The 20,624-nt window shown below is 37.4% G+C and overlaps 3 protein-coding genes across 3 annotated transcripts; 1 reads left to right on the forward strand and 2 right to left on the reverse strand.

Moving 5' to 3' along the window:
• Window positions 1–211: 211 nt before the first annotated feature.
• LOC103930300 (allene oxide synthase 3-like) lies at window positions 212–1,926 on the reverse strand. The gene has a single exon (XM_009339621.3). It carries the CDS (start codon window positions 1,797–1,799, stop codon window positions 345–347), a length of 1,455 nt encoding a protein of 484 aa, XP_009337896.3. The 5' UTR covers window positions 1,800–1,926; the 3' UTR covers window positions 212–344.
• An 11,618-nt stretch (window positions 1,927–13,544) lies between these two features.
• Window positions 13,545–17,323, forward strand: LOC103940989 (2-carboxy-1,4-naphthoquinone phytyltransferase, chloroplastic). The gene is given in 14 exon segments (XM_009351170.3): window positions 13,545–13,703; window positions 13,872–13,951; window positions 14,063–14,140; window positions 14,304–14,556; window positions 15,221–15,324; window positions 15,435–15,506; window positions 15,633–15,709; window positions 15,712–15,770; window positions 16,013–16,119; window positions 16,205–16,304; window positions 16,401–16,439; window positions 16,539–16,649; window positions 16,744–16,809; window positions 17,023–17,323. Coding segments are annotated over 13 exon segments (1,212 nt in total). The 5' UTR covers window positions 13,545–13,703; window positions 13,872–13,943; the 3' UTR covers window positions 17,161–17,323.
• Window positions 17,324–18,238: 915 nt separating this feature from the next.
• Window positions 18,239–20,507, reverse strand: LOC103940991 (putative H/ACA ribonucleoprotein complex subunit 1-like protein 1). The gene is made up of 4 exons (XM_009351172.3): window positions 20,277–20,507; window positions 19,768–19,916; window positions 19,557–19,672; window positions 18,239–18,619 (listed from the first exon to the last, which is right to left on the reverse strand). The coding sequence occupies exons 1-4, from the start codon at window positions 20,428–20,430 to the stop codon at window positions 18,469–18,471; spliced, it is 570 nt and encodes a 189-aa protein (XP_009349447.2). The 5' UTR covers window positions 20,431–20,507; the 3' UTR covers window positions 18,239–18,468.
• Between the last annotated feature and the right edge of the window lie 117 nt (window positions 20,508–20,624).

Here is a 20,624-nt window from a genome sequence, read left to right on the forward strand (position 1 = left end):
TCGAACCTAAGATCTCTCATTTACAAGTGAAGAAGAATAATACTAAACCGTAGTATTAAGTGATAATTTGAAACATTTTTTAGACCAAAATAACAAAACACTACAAGAGAAAATGGCATAGAAAAATAACGAAACATGAAATTAACCACTTTACATTCAATTCTTTAAATACAAATATACATATCACTAATTACATTTTGAGATCCACAAATCAAACAATTTAAAGCATATAAATTATTAAGACGTGCAAGGTTATTACTTATTTATAGGTATATCGACTAAATCACCATAATATCTTATATACGTTGAGAACAAATAAGTAATATATTTGACCATGACCAAATTCATGAGGCTTTGGTCAACGTTTTGAACGTCACTGATGAACCCAACAACACCGTGCCCGAATCAACGGTAAATGTGTCGTATCGAAGGAAAAACTCCACCAACATTAACCTAGACATGAGTACCACTAGATCTTTGCCCGCGCATTGCTTGTTCTCAGCCGTTGGATGATCATCCGCCTGACGACCGTTGGACCAGTAAACATACTTCAACAGCTTCTCACCCTCCCCAACAAACCTATTGCCCACAAACTCCTCCGGATTCTCAAAAACCTTTGGATCCTTCCCCACAAAATTCTGATTTCCAAAAATCATCTCTCCTTTCTTGATCTCAAATGTCGCATCGTGGCTATGTACCACGATGTCCTCCTTGGCCTTCCCGTACTGGTACGGAACTGGAGGTTCAATCCTCAAGGCCTCAAAAACCACGGATTTGGTCAAAGTCATCTTATCCAACGCGGAGAAAGTAATCGTACCTTCACTTTCTTTAACAATGGTCCGGATTTCATTTCGGAGCTTGCGGTGCAAATTCCCTCCTCCTGATGCAACCCACTTGATCAAAGCGGGAAACAAAAGCTTCATGCCACCAAATGCATTGAAGCCAGCCAAAAACAAAAGATTGTGACAAGTTTCTTCTCTTGAAATTCCGAAATTACCCTCGGCCAGGTCCAAAGCCGAACCCGCGGACTCGTAAACCGCATCGTAAAGCTTCTGATAAGCGGGCTTGACGAGAAAGGCAGGGTAGGAAAACGTGTGCAGTAAGAAATCTTCAGCAAACATTAGAAACTTGGGTAACCCAAATGTGATCTGAGGGGCAAGTTGGGGAAAGAGCCAAAGTGTGACCAAGCTAGGCCCCTTGGATCCTAACGTTGTCTTTGACGGGCTTTGACCACATAACAGCTCGAACACGAAATTAAATGACATGTCGTCGCTCAAACTGTTGAAGTCTGCCTTGCCATCTTTGGAGATTTGTTCTTCCAATTTGGGAAAGAGGTCGGAGAGAGAGCTTTGGAAAAGGGGTATGAATTGGTTATGTTTAGAAGCGAGTAGGGATGCGAAGTAGCGCTTGAGAGTGGCGTGGTTCGGCTCGGAGGGGTCTAAATAAGCACACATACGGTAGCCACCGGTGTAGGCAGTGGAGGGCATGTAAGTGCCATCCAAAACGTTGCGTTTTGCGACTTTGGTGGTGTCAAAGAGAATGGAGAAGCTTTCGGCGTCAAGAAGAGCTATGACTTTAGGGTTTGGGGCAATGAGAGCTCCTGGTGGCATGTTGGTACGAAAGACTGTGGATTGGTATTTTTCCATTCTGATTTTGAAGAAGTTGTCTCGGCCTTGGTTGTAGAAGTAGTCGTAGCGGTCTTTGATGGCTCCGAAAAATGGCATGCCATAGTCGCCAGGGATCGGCTTCAATGGAGGGTTGCTTGGTGATGAAGAAGAAGAGGAAGAAGAAGAAGACATGATTGGTGAGATTTTGATTTGGAGTTTGGAATTGGGTTTTAGAGGTAAAGTGGTGGGATGAGTTGTACAAGGTATTAAAACAATGTGCTTGGTTTTGCAACTTAGTTTCAATTATTTGTATGTAGTAGGTTATAATGTTATCTGAGTTAGGATTTATATATGGAGGGGTCACTGCTAAAATGAAAATTGAAGAAATGGTCTATAAAAGTTGCAACAGAGACTAGAACGTTTTAGACTCAGAGTTTGGTCCATAAAGGCAATTGAAAGTTAAAACTTGAAGGAGATGATGAAAACAAACATGGATGAATTAATGAAATAGGAAGGAAGGTGATGGTATATAGTATTAGTATTTTTGTGTCTCTGTTTATCTGATGCGTTGGTAATATATATATATATATATATATATATATATATATGTGTGTGTGTGTGTGTGTGTGTATTGGAGCAAATACGTGGCACCACATCTTTTACATAAATTTTGACACATTTTTTATAAGGTGCCCACTTTGTAATGTATTCTATTAATCCGAATCGTCTATCTTTCTAAACATTATTCATAGCTTATCCTTATAAGAAATTAGACAAATTCAAAACCATTAAGACATTCATTTGTAGGGAAGAAAATAGACGAATACGATCCTTAAACTTTAATCCAACAGTCATATGGTTTCAGATTTGGGTGATTTTTGTTAGATATGATATATTACAAAGTGGCACAAAAACGTGTATAAGAAAGTGGTGTCACAGATCCGTTGCAATATATATGTGTGTGTGTATTTATCCGAGTTGGGATTTACATATGGAGGGGTCACTGCTAAAATGAAAATTGCAGAAATGGTCTATAAAAGTTGCAACAGAGACTAGAACGTTTTAGACTCAGAGTTTGGTCCATAAAAGCAATTGAAAGTTAAAACTTGAAGGAGATTATGAAAACAAACGTGGATGAAGATGAATTAATAAAATAGGAAGGAAGGTGAGGGTATATAGTATTAGTATTTTTGTGTCTCTGTTTATCTAACGTGTTGGTAATATATATACACACACACACATACACACATATATATATGTATATATTGGGGCAAATATGTGGCACCATATCTTTTACATAATTTTTGACACATGTTTTTATAAGGTGCATACTTTGTAATGTATTCTAGTGATCCGAACCGTCTATCTTTTTAAACATCATTCTTAGCTTATCCTTACAAGAAATTAGACAAATTCAAAATTATTAAAACATTCATTTGTAGGGAATAAAATAGACGAATACGATCCTCAAACCTTAATCCAACGATCATATGATTTCAGATTTGGATGATTTTTGTTAAACATGATCTTTGAGAGAATACATAAAGGTAGACGGTTTGGATCGTTAAAATATATTATAGAGTGACACAAAAACGTGTATAAGAAAGTGGTGTCACATATCCGTGGCAATATATATATATATATAGATATATATATATATATATATTTTATATATTTATATATTATACTAGTACTTTGGGATAAAGACTCTTTTCAGAATAAAAGTCTCGCATAAGAATTTTGGTAAGGCCAAAACAACGCAAAATTGGAATTATGCGATTTTGTCCCAGTTCAAGATTGTGAGGACATAACGGAACAGATGAAACATGTTTGGTTAAATTGGTTAAAAGAACCTCGTGAGGCAGCGGACACACGAATGGTCTCAATCTCACGTCACTTTTCTTGTCCAAACCATAAAGAGATTTTTCAGTGTGACCGGTATATATTACGTGTTATTATACAAATGATGGGATACGTGTGTTAAAAAAATTAATAACTTAAAAAATAAAATTTCTTACCATTTCTATAAAAACACGTTATGTATCATCCGTGTTTTCATCACAATGAAAATTTTCTCCAAACCATGGTGCTGAAAAGTTTCTTCTATTCCATGCATGATGATTCTGAATATTAACACAATAATTTGGTTACACATTTTCAATATGAGTTAATTTTTTGTGCATGATTTCATTGGAAGCAATAACACAATAATTGGGTTGTTTGAAAGTATTTTCTTTTTTCTTTTCAAACAATAGTTAAATTAGATATTAGATTGGAAAGCTAATATGGTTCGAATTCATGCTGTAGTACAAAAACAATACTTCTCTTTATACTGTTATAAAAGGCCACTTGCGTTGCTTGAATATATACTAAGGACATGTTATATAACTTATTGTTTTTTGTCATGTAAGCTAAAATTGTGTATATGGTTTGAATATAAATTGTAATTGTAATATGGCACTATGTGCCATTTAGGTTGAAATTAAAAGTTATTGAGGGACCGTTTACAGCTTCTCCTCGTCGCCACTTTCAATCCCCTAATTGGCTAGGTAGCTGCTAGGGCTCATCATTTGATGTCCTAGGTATATAAAACATTTTACTTGTTTCTGCATTTATGCATGTGTTTAGTACCGCTCTTTGTTACGTAGGCAAAAGGGATCATCTTCGGATTTATTTTGTAGAGATCCCCACATAAGGGAAAGGGATCTTCTTTGGATTTATTTTATAGAGATCCTAAAGATTCTTACAATCTAATCGTTTATTGTACATCGTGTGATCAATTTTCGTCAGATATTATTTGTGTTTAATTTTAAATAAAAAAAGTCAAACAATTTCTAACTGTATGATTCAAGATGAATGGTTAAGAATCCCCACAAAGTGGATATGTATGGGATCCAATTCTTTGTATAGGGTCAAATACAAAGAGACATATGAAGAAGAGCATTACCCTACCTAGATGCGTGAACAACTTGATCACATCGACCCTGGTGTCTTTGAAGAAATTTCCTCATCTGGTTAAACTTCATTCATATATGTCCTTGCTGTAATAAATATTTCTGATTCTACGTAAATTATATATATTATATATAGGTCAAATCAATACAGATTTGAAAGGAGTTGCCAGCGCCATGCGAGAAAATTTCCTGCCTCTGCTCTACGGTCTACCATCATGCTCGGTTGGACTTGGCTATAATAACAGATAAACATTGAATGACTTAGATTATTATGTGGAGATTTTTAAACATTAAATAATAGCGGGCGTGTTAATTTGTTGTAAATTGTATAATGTACAATGGAAGTCTTTGATTAATTTACAATGGAAAAGTAGGTTATGTACTCGTGTCTTTGATTAATTTACAATGGAAAAGTAGGTTATGTACTCGTTGATTTAATGTATAGGGCCACGGTTATCCACCCCTTTAGCCTCCATCTAGTCACAAGTCTGGCTTCTACACCAAGAGCGGATTTCGAACTCGAGATCTCCAATTTTTAGTTTTAAAGAAGTCTCGTAATCTGTGATTTACCATTGAGTCACCAACTCGTGGTTGTTCATTCTTATTAGGATACTATTATTATTTGGCTTAAGGAGGGTCACTCCTTTTAAAAGATATATAAATAATTAGAACCCATACGACTAGAAATTTAAAATTATTAAAATTATTGACAATCCTAACTCGATTTTAAAATCTCCAACCCGTTTTAAAATCTCAAATCGAAACCCTAATTTGATTTCAAAATCCTTAACTTTATCATTCCAAAATAAACATGAAAATATTTAGGGTCAGGAAGAAATTTCTTACCTTTTGGGCTTGTACGACGAGAGAGGGAGTCAGACACGAGAGAAGAAACCCTCAATTTTTACCTTTTAGGCTTGGAGGTATGGTGTGGTCTATGGTGCGGTGTCGATGGAGGAGAAACAGAGAGAGACATGGAATCGATGTAGAGAGAGAAATGGAGTCGTGGGAGGATTATGAGTGAGAGAGGTTTTTTTTTCTTGAGTATAGAGAGAGTTTTAGTTTGTTCAAACGATTGAGATTTAATTTCAATCAAGGTTCTAAAAAAGATAGGCGCTAGTCAGTTGGCGATCTTTGTTCTAGCGCTTAGGTGGATTTAAGTAAATTTATTTTAGTATCATAAAAATAAGCGTATATTTACACTTAAAAAATAATTGTACTTGTCGGAAAAGAAAAGAAGAAGATGAAATTCATTAAAGCTAATAATCTCAATAATTAACAAATTTCAAATATAAGAATGGATTTCACAACTAAATTAATTTAGGAAATTCCTTTCAATAGGCTACACACGTTACCCACTTTAACTTAATTAGTTAATTAAAAAAAACTTGAAACCCCTTAGTATGCCGCCTAGACTGCCTAGCAACCGCTTAGTCTATCCCTAATTAATTTTAGTTACCTTTTTCAAAATCTCCACAAACACTGATTTTAATCATATCCAATGGCTACAAATATTTCAAATATATAAAAATAACTAAATTAAAATATTAAAAAAAGTCGGTTGGTATTACTGAATAAATGTGGAGTTGCAAATCGAACTCGATACCGAATTTTTTGGGACTTTTGGCGATTCGGGGTTCAGGTTCACGTTTCAATATTATCTGATACGAGATTGGGTTTGTCCGGTTCGAGTTCAGGTAACAGGGGAAATTTTCTAGGGATAATTTGATATAGATCCAATTTTGTGAGAGATTAGTAGAATTAGTCCACTTCATTGAAATAGGTCCAATAATTGAGATTCCATGTATATTTATTTATGGTTTGTACCATATTTACCCCTTAGGCTTACAATTAACTAATCCCTTAATTGTAGGATTAGTTATAGCCATATAATCATCTCAACCCCCAATCTGTTTCATCCCTCATTTTTTCCTTCTTCCAAACAATTCCCTCTATCAATCCTCCTATCTTCTTTTCATGGGTGATATTTTTGTGTTCTTCCCTCCAAATTCGTTCCTTTAATGGAGGTATATTATATCATATTTATATTTTTATGTTCCGCCATGTGGGTTTCCAGCAATTTTCTTCCAATACAATAGGTAGTTTATTTTTGTTTTGCGGGTAGATTATATATGCTTTGTAGGTATAAAGCATTTTCTTCCTATACAATAGGTAGGTAGTTACTAGATTATATCGGTCTTGTTTTCTTCATAAATAGTAGGTAGTTACTAGATAATATTTTAGTTTGAGTATTTAAATATTCAAAATTTAAAAACTGAATAAATGATAAAAAATTAAAGAATTTAAATATTTTTATCTGAAGGGGCAAAATTGATATCAAAATATGTAATTGCATAACTGGACTCAGTCCCAAAAACTATCTAAATTTTTGGACCTAGATCCAAAAGCCCCAAATTTTCTAGCCCTACCTGATCATATTTAAAAGTTTTAACCCTTTCTTGCTTGATGAAAATCAACAAAAAAATATAAGCCTTAATCTTTTTGGTTGGATATAAGCTTTATACTATTAAAAGGATTTACACGATGAGCTTGATTTTAATTTAAATAAGTAAAATTGACACACCCCGATCGAGATCAGGGCATGCTGGCCGTCACGTGGAAGTGACGTAACCATGTGCACAGTGCGGAAGCTAATAAAATAATGCAAAAAGTACGAATAAATACAAACTAGCATACAACAGGTAATAGAACAAGTGCTAACTTAAGTGGGACACAAGTTCAGAGCAATAAGCCTAGAGCAGTCCAAAAGAAAATGACGCAACAACAATACACCCGAAGGTGGTCCTACGCTGGTGATCGTCTGTCAGATATGCCGGGAAAGCCCTCTGGGAAACCACCGAATGTGCTAGCCAACTAGAACCTGGAGGGGCGCAAAACAAAAGCATGAGTGGGCAAAAACAAATCTTTTCAAAAACCATTTCAAAAACAAGATTCTAACCCCTCGCCGTAAAACCTGTATACTTTCCAGAAAAGTAGAATATACATATATATATATATATATATATATATAAGTCATGCTCGGAAATATATGCCATGCCAAAATCTCAAAATGGAATGCAAATGCTCAGGCAAAATTCATATCAATAACATATGGTCTGGCAGCCGGAGTCACCTAACGTGACCTGTACGGCTGAATCTATAGCTCAAATCTCAATCTCAGTAACTAAACCTGCACACGAGTCGGAACCACCTAATGTGGTTTGTACGACAGGTCCTGGGTGTAATACATATAAACGCTCAAGTGCTACGATCACGTGAAGGCTGGGCGAATAATCGCGGGTCACCTACGAGTTGGAACCACCTAAAGTGGTCTGTACGACAGGACTGTGCACCTAACTTGGATCCAAGCTGAGCGTGTGGTGCGGGAGGTGAACATCACGTGAAGGACTGTGCCCTACTCTGGGCGGGAGCACTAACACCGGGGTGCAGGTTATGAGCTCTCTATGTACCTCAAATCACTACTAAATGTAAATATAAATTATCACTCACCTGGCACATACCTGAGCGTCCACAGCACCAATACATACACGCACATATATATATATATATGCGGCCAATCATGCAGAAGAACCGACAATATAAAATGGCATATAACTAATAAACATTTAATTAAATTTCTGGGAAAATATAAGTATATAGGTATATACAGAAAACCAAAAGCCCACTCACTGGTAAGTGGAAGGGTCGTAACCCCCTGCCTCAAGTGACCACGCTTGTCCTCGGGATAGGTATCATCTATATGCGAAACATCTACAAAAACGTTAATTTTAAAGCACATAACCAACCTTTAGAAATAACTTCTCATACAATGCTCAAATGGGGTGTATGAATACACCAACGTGATCTACTCAACCTCAGGAACATCCCCATATTTTTAAAATAATTTTTCACCGTCGCACGCGCCCCCACGCGTCGGCCAAGGCACGACCACACGCACCGGCCACGGGCAGCCACGTGCCTGGCACGCTAACGGCATCAACTGACTGCCGTTAGGAATATTTTGTTATTCCTAACGGTAACCGTCAACGGCGTCAAGAATACTCCCTTTTCATACTGGGAATTTTTCAAATCGTCCTATCTTCTTCGTTTTTCAACCAAATTTCACGAAATTGGTACCAAAATGAAGCTTACAACGAGAGGAACACAATCATACCACTTTCAAGTGCTAAAAACCACAAAATCTCACCTGGAAAATCACCCCAACTCCGGCCAACTTCGAAACTCGTGATCCCGACGTTCAAAACCTTTAAACGAACCACCCCGAGCCTCCTAGGGACCCCACCAAGCTCCCTACAAGCTTGAAATTCCTAAAACGTGAGAAATTACGTGTGCATGAACAGTATCAAAATCGGGCATCGTGAGTTCAATGTGGAAACGAAGGTATTCTCACCTGAAAAAGGTATGGTTGGACTCCTACAAGCCTCACGAGCATGAGTATGTGCTTGGTTTCCTCGATCTGTGAAGGTTCGATGGGTTTGTAGGTGTGTCCGTACGTTTCAAGGAAAATGGGAAGGAATGGGGCTCGGGACAGGGTGCAGGAATATGGAGGAAAGGTTGTGGAGTGTGGGAAAATGTGTGTGGCTCAAAACATGCCAACAAAACCCAAAACATAACACAAAACGTAAAGAAATCGAACTTGGGGGTAAAATAGTCTTTTCACACGTACGTTTCAACATTCTCGGGACGGGCTGTCACAAAAATTTAAACAAATCTCTTTCATCATCCAATTTTTTTTTTTTTAATCAAATCATCCAATATCTTTGACTATATTGATACATTGAGGCAAACGAGCCAATTCTTAAGAAATTAAGCCTAATTAAAAAAGGTGGATGTAAATAGTAATTTGACAATCAAGCGATTTCCTAGTGGTTAAGTTGTCAACCATAATTTTAAAAGGTTCATGTGATGTGAATCAAGATTAACGAAAACTTGATGGACGTATATAATGGAAATTTGCCAATTGAAAATTGGTACTCCCACCAAATGCAAATGGAACTGTGGTATAATTATGTATGGTTGCTATAGCTGCACCATAAATCATTCCATTTGACTCGTTCTAATTGTGTATCCAAGATCCAGGGGCACGTGATTCTATTTGTATTTCCATCTGTTAAAGAAAAAACAAAAGAGACTTTGGATCCGGTTCCTAGCTATGAATATTTTTTGACTGAAACCTTATTGGTTTTCAATTTTTGATCGAAGTCCCTGAAATTAATGTGATAATTTATTTCTAGGTATGTTACTATATTTTTTAAATTAAAAATTGAAATTTATAGTTGTTTATATTAATAAGATTTTAAATAAAAAACCATAATTTATGGGATTAAAAATATTAAAATATAAATATACTATTGTGTGTGTATATATATAAACATGGGTACATTCATCAAAATTAACCAAAAAATTATTATGCCAAAACATGGGTACATTATTCAAAATCACAAAAAAATAAAATAAAATAAAATTAGGCTTAGTAACATTACTAAATTTCTTCGATTAAACTCAACATAGATATATTCTCAAATAAAATAAAAAAGAATGTACCCATATAAGTTTAAAAATGGATTAGAAAAAAATTGAAAAGATTTTATATATATAAAAAAAAGGGTACATTTTACATATAACAAATTGGTATATTTAAGAATGAGTACATTTTAAGATTAAAAATTTGAAGAAATTACATGAATGGGGTACATATGAGATTAAAAAATTTAAAACATTTTTTCAAAAAAGCTAATGTGTCACATCTTGGCCCAGGCCCCCACTACAACCCGGGCTCGACTCCACCGTAGCACGATATTGTCCCATTTGGGCCCCGACCACGCTCTCATGGTTTTGTTTCTAAGAACTCACACGAGAACTTCCCGATGAGTCACGCATCATAGGATTGGTCTCACGCGCTACTCGCTTAATTTCGGAGTTCTGATGGAATCTGAAGCCAGTGAGCTCCCAAAAGGCCTCGTGTTAGGTAGATATGAGAATATACATATAAGACTTACAGGATCCACTCCTCTAGGCAAAGTGGGATGTTACATAATGGGTACAAACTTATTCTAATTTCTTAATTTATTTTGGAAATGTTTTGAATTGAAAATTAGTTAGGAGTTTAATAAAGGTGTGAGTATTAAAATTCTAAATCAATTATTAATTTTTATTTAAAAAAATATGTAACTGACATGTAAATTCATTATTACATTAATGTAGAGACTTGGATCAAAATCTGAAAACTAATAAGGTTTCAGTCAATGAACATTAATAACTAAGGACCAAATACTAATTTTTCCAAAAAACAAAAAAAAAAGGGTAACATATTGTCCGAATCCAACTTTCCATCCAAATTCCCTCCAATGTGGACATTGATTATAATACTTACATGTATTTAATACTGCTGAGTATGATAGTACTTTTAAATGGATTCTTAACGAATGATACTTTCCTTAATTGTAAAATTAGACAAATCACTCTCAAGCTTGTAAATGGATTCTTAATGCTAGACACATTATTGAAAAAGGTTGTAGGTGGTTAGTGGGAGATGGTAAGAGTATTCTCTTCTGGACTCGTAATTGGGTTTTTCCTTTCCCTCTCATTAATCTTTTACAGGATGAACAAAATTAACAGCTTGGATTTGCGTATGAAAGTTAGTAATTTCGTTAATAACAACTGCTGGGATAAAGTAGCTTTCTCTAATTTGCTTGATCATGATACAGCCAATTAAATCTGTAGTATTCCGCTGCCCATTGCTCAACAAGAAGACTCCTTGTTTTGGGGTCTTAATGCCAACGGTAAATTCACTTTTAAATCTGCAACTTGGATTCGAAATAATAACATTACTCATGGTCTAAACTCTGAGCTGTTGAAAAAAATGTGGAATCTCAACATTCCTAATAAAGTTAAGTTGTTTAGTTGGTTGCTAATTCTTGGGAGAGTACAAACTAGAGACAGACTCAAAGGTATCAATCATTTAAGGGTAAATTACATTTTACCCTTTAGGTTTGAGATCGATTTTAATTCCTTACAACATCTTTAAAACATTTCACTTTCATACCTCACGTACTATTTTATTTCAATATAATACATCCATTACATTTTCCATCCATTGATCCATTAAGAGCTGACGTGGCAGCCACATTTTGTACTGATGTGGCTGCCACGCGACAAAAATAATAATTTTTTATACATTAAAAATATTATAATATTAACCCTATTTTAAAAATAAATAAAATAAAATAAAACCCAAACTCGTAAATCCTTCCCCGCAACCCCACATCCCACCCCCACCCCTACCCATCGCTTCCTTCCCATCCGTCCATCCCCTCCACCCCTCCGTCCATCCCCTCCACCCCTCCATCCCCTCCACCCGAGCCCTCAGCACAGGTCCCACCTCGACCTCTCTCTCTCCCTCCTTTTCTCTCTTCTGTAAAATGTGGAATTTGAGATTTGGGTGTGGTTTTTGAGGTCTAGTGTTTGAGATCTTGAAGGGTGGAAAAACGACGCTGAATCATTACGCCGTGGACGAAGCAACTCACACGGTGTTTTACGAGACATGGCGTCACATTACGAGGCCCTACACTCCCAATTACCCTCCTCAGCAAGTTCTTAATGTTCTTGAATTTCAAGTTAATCAACCCCATGTTTTGCTTAATCACTCAATTACCCAACTTCGACGACCTCTTCCTCTTCAACCCTTTCAACCTCGACCCCTCCTGCCTCCCCTCCCCCAACCTCCTGCCATGTTTCTCGAGTCTGACAACTCCTCGGTGGGCCAACCACCTAACCCCTTCTCCTCGACCCCCAAACCCATCGCTTCCTCCGGCTCCACCGCCACTAGTCGTCGCATTGAGCCTCGTGGATCGTCGTGGTGGGGTTATGCCTTGAACTCCATCACTTGGTCCAAATCCTTAAACGTAGAAAGTTCCGTTCGTTGTGGTTTCCAAATTTCTAGTCATTGTACTTTTCTTTTACGTTTATTCAAATAACTTTATAAAAAAAAATTCTTGGAATAAGAACGTATGAAAAATCTACGAATGAACGAAAAATGAGAAACTTTGAATGCGAGAGTCTTCTTCGAGTATGTGAATCAAGGCTTTCAATGAAAGCACCAATTTGTGGATGCAAATTTTTGCCGTCTTCCCATTTGACGAAAATGCACCTGCAAAATAATAGCACCTAAGATTAAGACCAAAAGCCTCACGCACCCATGATGATTTTTTTTTTGGAGGGGGGTGGCTTTGGCTGAAGAATCTTTAATGCCAAAGTTAGAATTCTGAAAATAATGTGTTTAGAAGTTTGTGGGTAGCAAATGGCTTAGCTCTTTAGTGGTATAATATGGCTATTTAAGGGAAGTGATGACAGAGATTTGAATAAATACCATTTTGATCACCTTTGACTCTTCCTTGATTGAGTCGTTATTGTCTGTTGCATGTGCGCGAGAATCCCAGTGTGCCTTGCGAGTAATTTTGTCTATTTCACCCAAAAGTCCACGTGTCACCTCTATAATTTTCTTGATTATTTTTGGCTCTATAAGCAAGTTCGTCAGATCTACAGAAAAATAGTAACAATAAGTATAGGGATGCTACTACATCTTGGTTGGTGGGTAATGGGTACAAATAAACTAGATTTCATAGCCTTCTTGACTAGAGATTTTTTAGTGTACTCATAACACAAGTTGGTACACAGTTTGTCATAGTACAAGTAAAGGAGCATTGAAAAATATTCTCTCCTCAATTTTACTATGACACGTGATATAATGGTTTGTATTCCGTGTACATGAAACAATCACGTGGTATACCAACTTGTGTTACAGGTACATGGAAAAATGTCTCACTGTTGACTAGGGATTTACATGCAAGTGTTTTATTGAAGTTGATATATGAATTGGTAAGTATTGAAAAGCTTAGGACCAACTTGGCAATTGCTTAAAACTTAAGGGATTTGAAAGTAGTAGTCAAAAAGAGAAATTAGACGTGGCAAAGGGACAAACAGAATCAGACTAACGTTATCTTATCTCATGCATGCTAGATTTTGTTGGCGAGTCTAAAACCTCAAGACTCTGAACTCACTCTCCTTGACCTGAAGCCTTAACTCCCACCGCAACCGCAACCACAACCGGCAGATTAGAGAGGTCGGTCTCTCGTTTTTGGTTTTTCTTCTGACTTTCGGAGATTCTTCTGCTATATTTTTTCTTCTGACTTTCAGAGATTCTTCTGCTATATTTGTTGTAAACTATTTGCTTAGAAAATATTTGACTGCATTTTTTCATTGTAAATGGGTGAATGATCTTCCACTTCAGCTGTACTGCTATGCGCACGCAAGTGAAAAGGCTTCAATCATTCAATGGGCTTTCTGTGATTAGTGTCTTTGTATGATCAGGTTGGTTGGTTCTTGGATGTGTATTTGTAGATTAATACTAATCTGATGACTAAATTAGTTTGTTCACTACTGTTGGCTTACCCCTAATCCCTAAGCATCTCTCTTGGACAGGGTCATGGCAACAACATTCTGTAATCTTCCCACGGGGCCTGGTCTCACAAAATTGAAAGACTACCGTGTCTCTAAAAGGCGAGTTCCCGGCCTTATTTTCCATTGCTAAGTTGTGACTGAATTATTTTCCTCTTTGTTTTAGATTAGATCTAATATCGCTAGAATAAAATCAAATCATCGTAAATCGATGAAACTTCCCGAGAATCTCTGCATAATTGTACTGACATTTCTTATATCTCAGACCTTATCGAGGCTTCGCAACATTGTCTTGTTTCTCCTGTAATGCTCGAAATGTTTTCCTTAGAAGAGAGGTAGAGGCCAGGCGGCAGTGGCGACATCGTGGACAGGCTTTTGTCAACAATAAGTCAGACTATTATTCTAACACCACCATTCACCAAGAAGAGGATAAGGAAGAAGCGGATATTTCTAAAGCAACCTTGACATGGAGGGCGATCAAGTTACCAATATACTCCGTTGCTTTGATTCCTCTCACGGTGAGTTTTTCAGGCGATGCATACATCTCTCCGTTTCTCCTAACATCATATTAAGGTTTCAATTTTCTATGTATTTGTACATATATGGTTGTCAAGTCCGCAACTGTTGGAAATCCAGCTTCCGTTCTCTGTCTGCAGTATAATGGATTTGGACTATACACACAGCGGAAGAAACATAAACATGTTGAATGTATGTAGTAGCGGTGTTTTGGGGGAAGCGTTGCATTTATAAAGCATAAGACTACATAACTAAAATAACTTTGGATATGTGCATCCCGAAAACTCCACAGAGCTCCTACACTATACTTGAGAACTCGCGTTTATGTAACTACTATTTTTATATGACAGAGACATTCAGTGAGGGCACGTACATGAGATTCTGTAGAATTTTGTTCAGGTTACAATTTTGACAGGTTTAAATTGTATATATTCCAGTTGTCTTCTCTGTAATTTTTATCCTCCTTTGGATTTTGAAGTAGTACACTACGCAGAGTGCTTCTAGCATATCTCTTCCTCTCTTAAATTAGTTACCGATATACTCTGTGCTTTTAATACAATGCAGTCATTTCTATTACACCATTGTCTCTCATCACTATGCTTGAAATGATATACACTTCCCCGCCTCTAACTATCTCGCTTCACCATGTCTTGCTTTCTTAAGCAGGTAGGTAGCGCAGCTGCTTATTTGCAGACAGGCATGTTCTCAGCTCAGCGTTATTCTATTCTTTTGATTTCGTCGGTTCTTATCATCACATGGCTCAACTTAAGGTACACATCGTAATAATTTCCGGAGTGCATGCGTTTGGCTTTTAGATATGTGTTAACTCCTTTCTTCACTTCTGCACCGTTAACATTCATATTCGTTCATCAATTTGCAGCAACGATGTATACGATTTTGATACAGGAGCAGACATAAATAAGAAAGAATCAGTTGTAAATCTGGTGGGCAGGTAAGGTTTATTCTTCTTCTTTATTGTATGTTAATGAATTTAGTGTGCCTGCGCTTTCCTGCAATCTTGTGTCGTTGTTATGTCCAGTATTAATTTCCGATTTTGTTTTGTAATATGCTTGGCAAGCCGTACAGGCACTCTTGTTTCTGCATACTTGCTACTTGTTCTTGGCTTCTTGGGGCTTGCTTGGGTATCTGTTAAGGCAGGAATGTGCGTGCAATATTATTACTCGGTTGTGCAGTCATTTGTGGTTACATATATCAGGTAAGTAGAATGCTGCATATGAGACCAAGTAAATTAATCTGAAAACAAATCTGTATCTTTGATGATCTTCTTTCGCAAATGAAAATTCGAGTCACATCTTATGAAATTAACAATTTTATAAATGGGGGTAAGCATTAGCTGAATTTTTGAAGCATGTTTCCGATGTGAATTTTCTAAGCATGTTTCATATCTGTGCATGGGAAGCAACATGTTTTTATATCTGCTCTACTGCTGGGTTGCAGTGTCCACCATTTCGGTTAAGTTACAAGGGATTGGGAGAGCCATTGTGTTTTGCAGCATTTGGTCCATTCGCTACCACCGGCTTTTATTTATTGCAGGGCAGCACAAGGTTAACTAACTTCGATAATGTCATGGATGTTGATTTAATTTTTTCTTGTCTTTGATACCCTAGTTAATATTGCTTGTCTTGACAGGGAAGTGATCCATCTTCCTTTCACCGGTTCAATTCTCTCCGTATCACTCCTTGTTGGCATTACAACGGCCTTGATCCTCTTCTGTAGTCACTTTCATCAGGTAGTTGTCGTTTCCTATGTTGAGAAATTTTGAGCTCTCCAGCTGGTTTATATCATGACAGTGTGTCAAAACTCACACGAATGTCATGCAACTCAGATCGAAGGAGACCGGGCTGTAGGAAAAATATCCCCTCTGGTATATACACTTAACTGAGCTCTGATATGTTTAAACTTGAAACCTTAACGAGAACCACTTACCGTTGATCTGTTTATTTGTATGTCTATCGGTATACAGGTTAGGCTTGGCACCGAAAGAGGATCAGGGGTAGTGAAATGGGCAGTAACAGGACTATATGTTCTTACTTTCACGTTCGGTTTGAGCAGCGCTCTTCCTTTTACTTGTCTCGTAAGTTATATCTAATTGGTGAAGTATAAATGTGCCTAGTAGCAAGGTTCTATCCTACATTTATCAGTCTGAGTTTGATCGTGGCTTCTTTCAGTTTCTCTGTTGCTTGACCTTACCAATTGCAAGACTGGTGGTTAGCTATGTTGAAGAAAACCACAATGTGAGTACGCAGCTTGCGTGGAACGCAGGATGCCTTAATTTCAAGATTCTCTTGGTTCTGTTGTTACTGTTATGAGTGATTCTACTGAAATTTGGCCCAGAGTGTCGTTCCTGTCGCTTCACTTATATGGTGTAGTGACAGGAACGACAACATCTGCTCATTTTATTCCGAGTGTTGCGGATTTTGCTTATAAGAAATTCCTTTTTCTTACAGGACAAGCAGAAGATATTCATGGCGAAGTACTACTGTGTGAGATTGCATTCTTTGTTTGGAACTGCATTGGCTGCTGGACTCGTTATGTCGAGAATGTTCCCTAAACTTAGCCTTTCCTCAGCGTTTGGATTGTCATGAAGTTTTGCAATCGCAGAGTCTGTTGTGTACGTACGAATATGCTTTAGTTTGTTGAGTGGCAGATCTAGAATAACATGGTCTTTGGGAAAACAAGCATGTTTTTCCTCACGACAGATAATTACACTAAATTTATCTGAATTACGAGGGGAGAATCATTTTTTAATCTTACTATGAGTTGGTTGTTAGGAAGAGATTCTTAATTCAATCAGAATAGTGGCCGAATAGTGGAACGAAAGCATTACGAGAAAGATATACCATTTTCAAATCGTCCTGCAAAGATGGACATTATCAATCATTTTAGTGGGGAGGGAAAAGGATGCTTTGGCCAACGTGACTATGTGGGGGAATAAATCACACATTGACAAAAGAGTGGACTCTTTGCATGAGTTTATAAGTAGTTGGGATACTCCATATTACCAATTGGTTTTGAGGTAGAATCTCAATTTATTCATAGTATTAAAGCAGTTTGTCACATCTATGAAGCTTAACGGCCACACATGCTCCACACTACCTTATTTGATTATTCACATGTTTGGCTTAAAAATTCATCACATGAGTTGGCGTGGTAATAATGAACCCTACATTGATGGGAAACCATATTGCCAATTGTTTTATGGTAGAACTCAACTTTCTTCACCCCTTGTTTTTTTACACCATGATATATTTACACCAAAGGGTGGGTGAATAAATTAGTACCAAACTCACTATTTACGAGATTTAAACAAAAAACCTCTCTCTTACAAGTGAACAAAAACACCACTATATCGTAAAGCTCAAAAGCTTGCATAAAAGCTCAAAATCTTACATAAACTTATATCACCACATGGCGTCCGGAAAACTTACCAAGTGAGAGCTTTCATACTCAAGAATCGATAAAAAAAAAAAAAAAAAATCAATTGATTATCTTTCAATTAGTTGGACCGTAGGTGCGATGATTTACTTCACAAGCAAGGTCTTGGGTTCCAAGATGGCCCAACACAGATTCGGTTGCGCCATACATACAAAAAAGTATAAAATAATGATGTATTTGGGTCTACCAAATACGGTGCTGCAAAAACTCTAACCACTCAGACAAGGCTCATTTCCACAGCAGATTTCTTAAATTCAAAATAAACGTCTACGTTTAACTCGACTCAAGTTCAAATTGCAGCTAGGATTATAAAACTACATTACTCAGGAAAATAAATAGTCCATCAACTGCATGTCAACACCAAAATCAGCATGAAGTTGTGATTCTTGTGAGCCCTAAGCATCCAGAAATGATGACACAAAGTGGGGAGGGCACTAGAACTATTACAAAATGCTATTCTAAAATCTCCCTCTGCCCCTGAAGCCACCACGGTTACCACCCCTCGGAGGACCCCTTCCCCTCGTAAAACCCCCTCCCCTTGGAAAACCCCTTCCCCTTGGAGCACCCCTTCCACGGCCTCCACCTCGAGAAAATGCTGGCTTCTGTCCCCTGCAGGAAAACCATCCATACAAGTGTCACTCGCAAGAATTGACAACGAGAATAATATGACAATTACTTCGGATGAACAATCGAAGACCTTTCTAACACTGCTAAAAACAGATTACCACACAAAACCATGTTCACTGGCAGACCCAAAAACAAAATAAAAAGCTATACATATACAACTCAAAATAACAATGAAGCAAAGGAATTGTCACTCAACACAGTACAACAAAGGAATGAATGAATATGACTAACAGTTACCAAAAAATTATCAGAGCCAAGGATCAGCCATAAAATTAGCTCATGTGTTAACTGAATGACATAGTTAAGCCCATCGACGAGACCATTTCCAAGAGAACTTTCCGACATTGCTTTTGTCAAATAAAAAAAAACAGAGTTCAAAATAAGCCTTGTGAACGATCATACAATGATCTTGAAAGTTCAAGTGTTTGAATAAAAAAGTTCCATCAGCCAACTCCTGTTCTTATCAAACATAACAGTTGAAGATAAGCCAAAGAATAAAGAGCGATTGAGAGCCTCCCCGAGAAACCAATGGGATATCTATTATCTATAATAAGTAGAATTTGGTCTGGCAATGTGACCAAAATTAAGCTAGACTGATCAGATTTTCGCTTGTCCTAGCTTGGAAACAAAGCTTGACATCAAGTTTGCAGTATAGAAGACTGAGCTTGTCATCCTAGTAACACTAAGAGTTTATGCTGCCACACTAAAAAATAACTTGGGACACTAACGTCTTTACAATAGCCCCCTTCCAAGAAAAAAGAGGTCATGAAGTAACACGGAATGATATAGACTCTTTGCAGTTGTTCATTGGAAAGCATGTGTTGTTTAATTAAATTAAGGAATGTGGAATGAACCTTATCATTATTTCAACTCAAACATGAAATGCAACCTAAATAATGCAAAAGCACGAAAATCATACTTTGGCTGCGGAAGAAATCTTTCAAGAGGAAGAAGCTTCATTGGGTCAATATAGAACTTATCACCCTGTGAATACGAAGTGGCCACAATTCCTTCCATAACTTTGACCGAAAAGTACTGCAATTGCATCACAAGAAACCAAATTAAACATCCAAAACTATAAAACAAGCTACAAAGAGTTGGCATCATAAACAGTGCACAGGAGGACTCACGGATTCGTTGATTGGACCAAATATTTCATCAACTTTCCCAATCTGAGTCTTGTTCTGCAGATAGATTGCGGCATTAAAGTGGGGTATCTTCGGATTTGTGAGCTTTGTCACTGCCTCACCCTCACATGCATGAACAAATGTCGAAACCTCTGAAAAACAACAAAAAATCAATAAACCATCCAACGAGAAAAAGTAACAGAATTCAAAATCTACAAAACCGAGTGCAGCAACGTTCTAAGATTTTTACAGCCGACCCCACTTAGTGGGATAAGGCTTGGTCGTTGTTGTCGTCGCCTTTTGCAGAAACTGAGACATATGTCACCAACCCAGATTTCTATTTAACTTCTTAATTCCACAGCTGCTGAACACATTGTTTCGTGACATTTACAAAACAAAAAACTAAAAGAATAGGGTTTCGAAAACTCCACGGAAAAACCAAATTCCCCATTAAATAGAAGAACTACCAAAATGATTAACAAAAATGAGTTCGGAAAGAAAAATGAACAGACCTACGACTTCGGAAGGAGGGCCCTCATCGCGAAAGAAACCGCGACCACCACTATTAAAGCCGCGACCACCACCCCTATTAAAGCCGCGGCCACCACCACCACCACTACGACCGCGGGAGCCTCTGAAACTTCCGCCGCCTCTGGGAGGTCGCATGATGTTTGGGTGCTTAAGGAACGAGGAAGAGGAGCTCTGAGAGTGTTGGTTTCGGCCTCCAATACAATGAATGAGTGAAATGCCTTAGGGTTTAAGCATGTCTGTCTAGGGCTTTCATGCTCCGTCTTCAAATGACTAAAATACCCCTGCTTCAAGATGCGTCCGCGGGCTTGGGCCATATCACTCTGGACCGG

Source organism: the organism of the source record quoted next, unplaced genomic scaffold, assembly GCF_019419815.1.
Source record: "Pyrus x bretschneideri cultivar Hongxiangsu unplaced genomic scaffold, Pyrus_bretschneideri_v1 Contig16, whole genome shotgun sequence".
NCBI lineage: Eukaryota > Viridiplantae > Streptophyta > Magnoliopsida > Rosales > Rosaceae > Pyrus > Pyrus x bretschneideri.

What these genes read in the sequence shown, in the direction of transcription:
- LOC103930300 (XM_009339621.3), bottom strand. Translation starts at nt 1,799, where the DNA reads ATGTCTTCTTCTTCTTCCTCTTCTTCTTCATCACCAAGCAACCCTCCA.
- LOC103940991 (XM_009351172.3), bottom strand. Translation starts at nt 20,430, where the DNA reads ATGCGACCTCCCAGAGGCGGCGGAAGTTTCAGAGGCTCCCGCGGTCGT. An exon ending in TTGGTCCAATCAACGAATCC is followed by an intron (nt 19,673 to 19,767) that starts GTGAGTCCTCCT and finishes ATGCAATTGCAG; the next exon opens with TACTTTTCGGTCAAAGTTAT. An exon ending in AGATTTCTTCCGCAGCCAAA is followed by an intron (nt 18,620 to 19,556) that starts GTATGATTTTCG and finishes GTTTTCCTGCAG; the next exon opens with GGGACAGAAGCCAGCATTTT.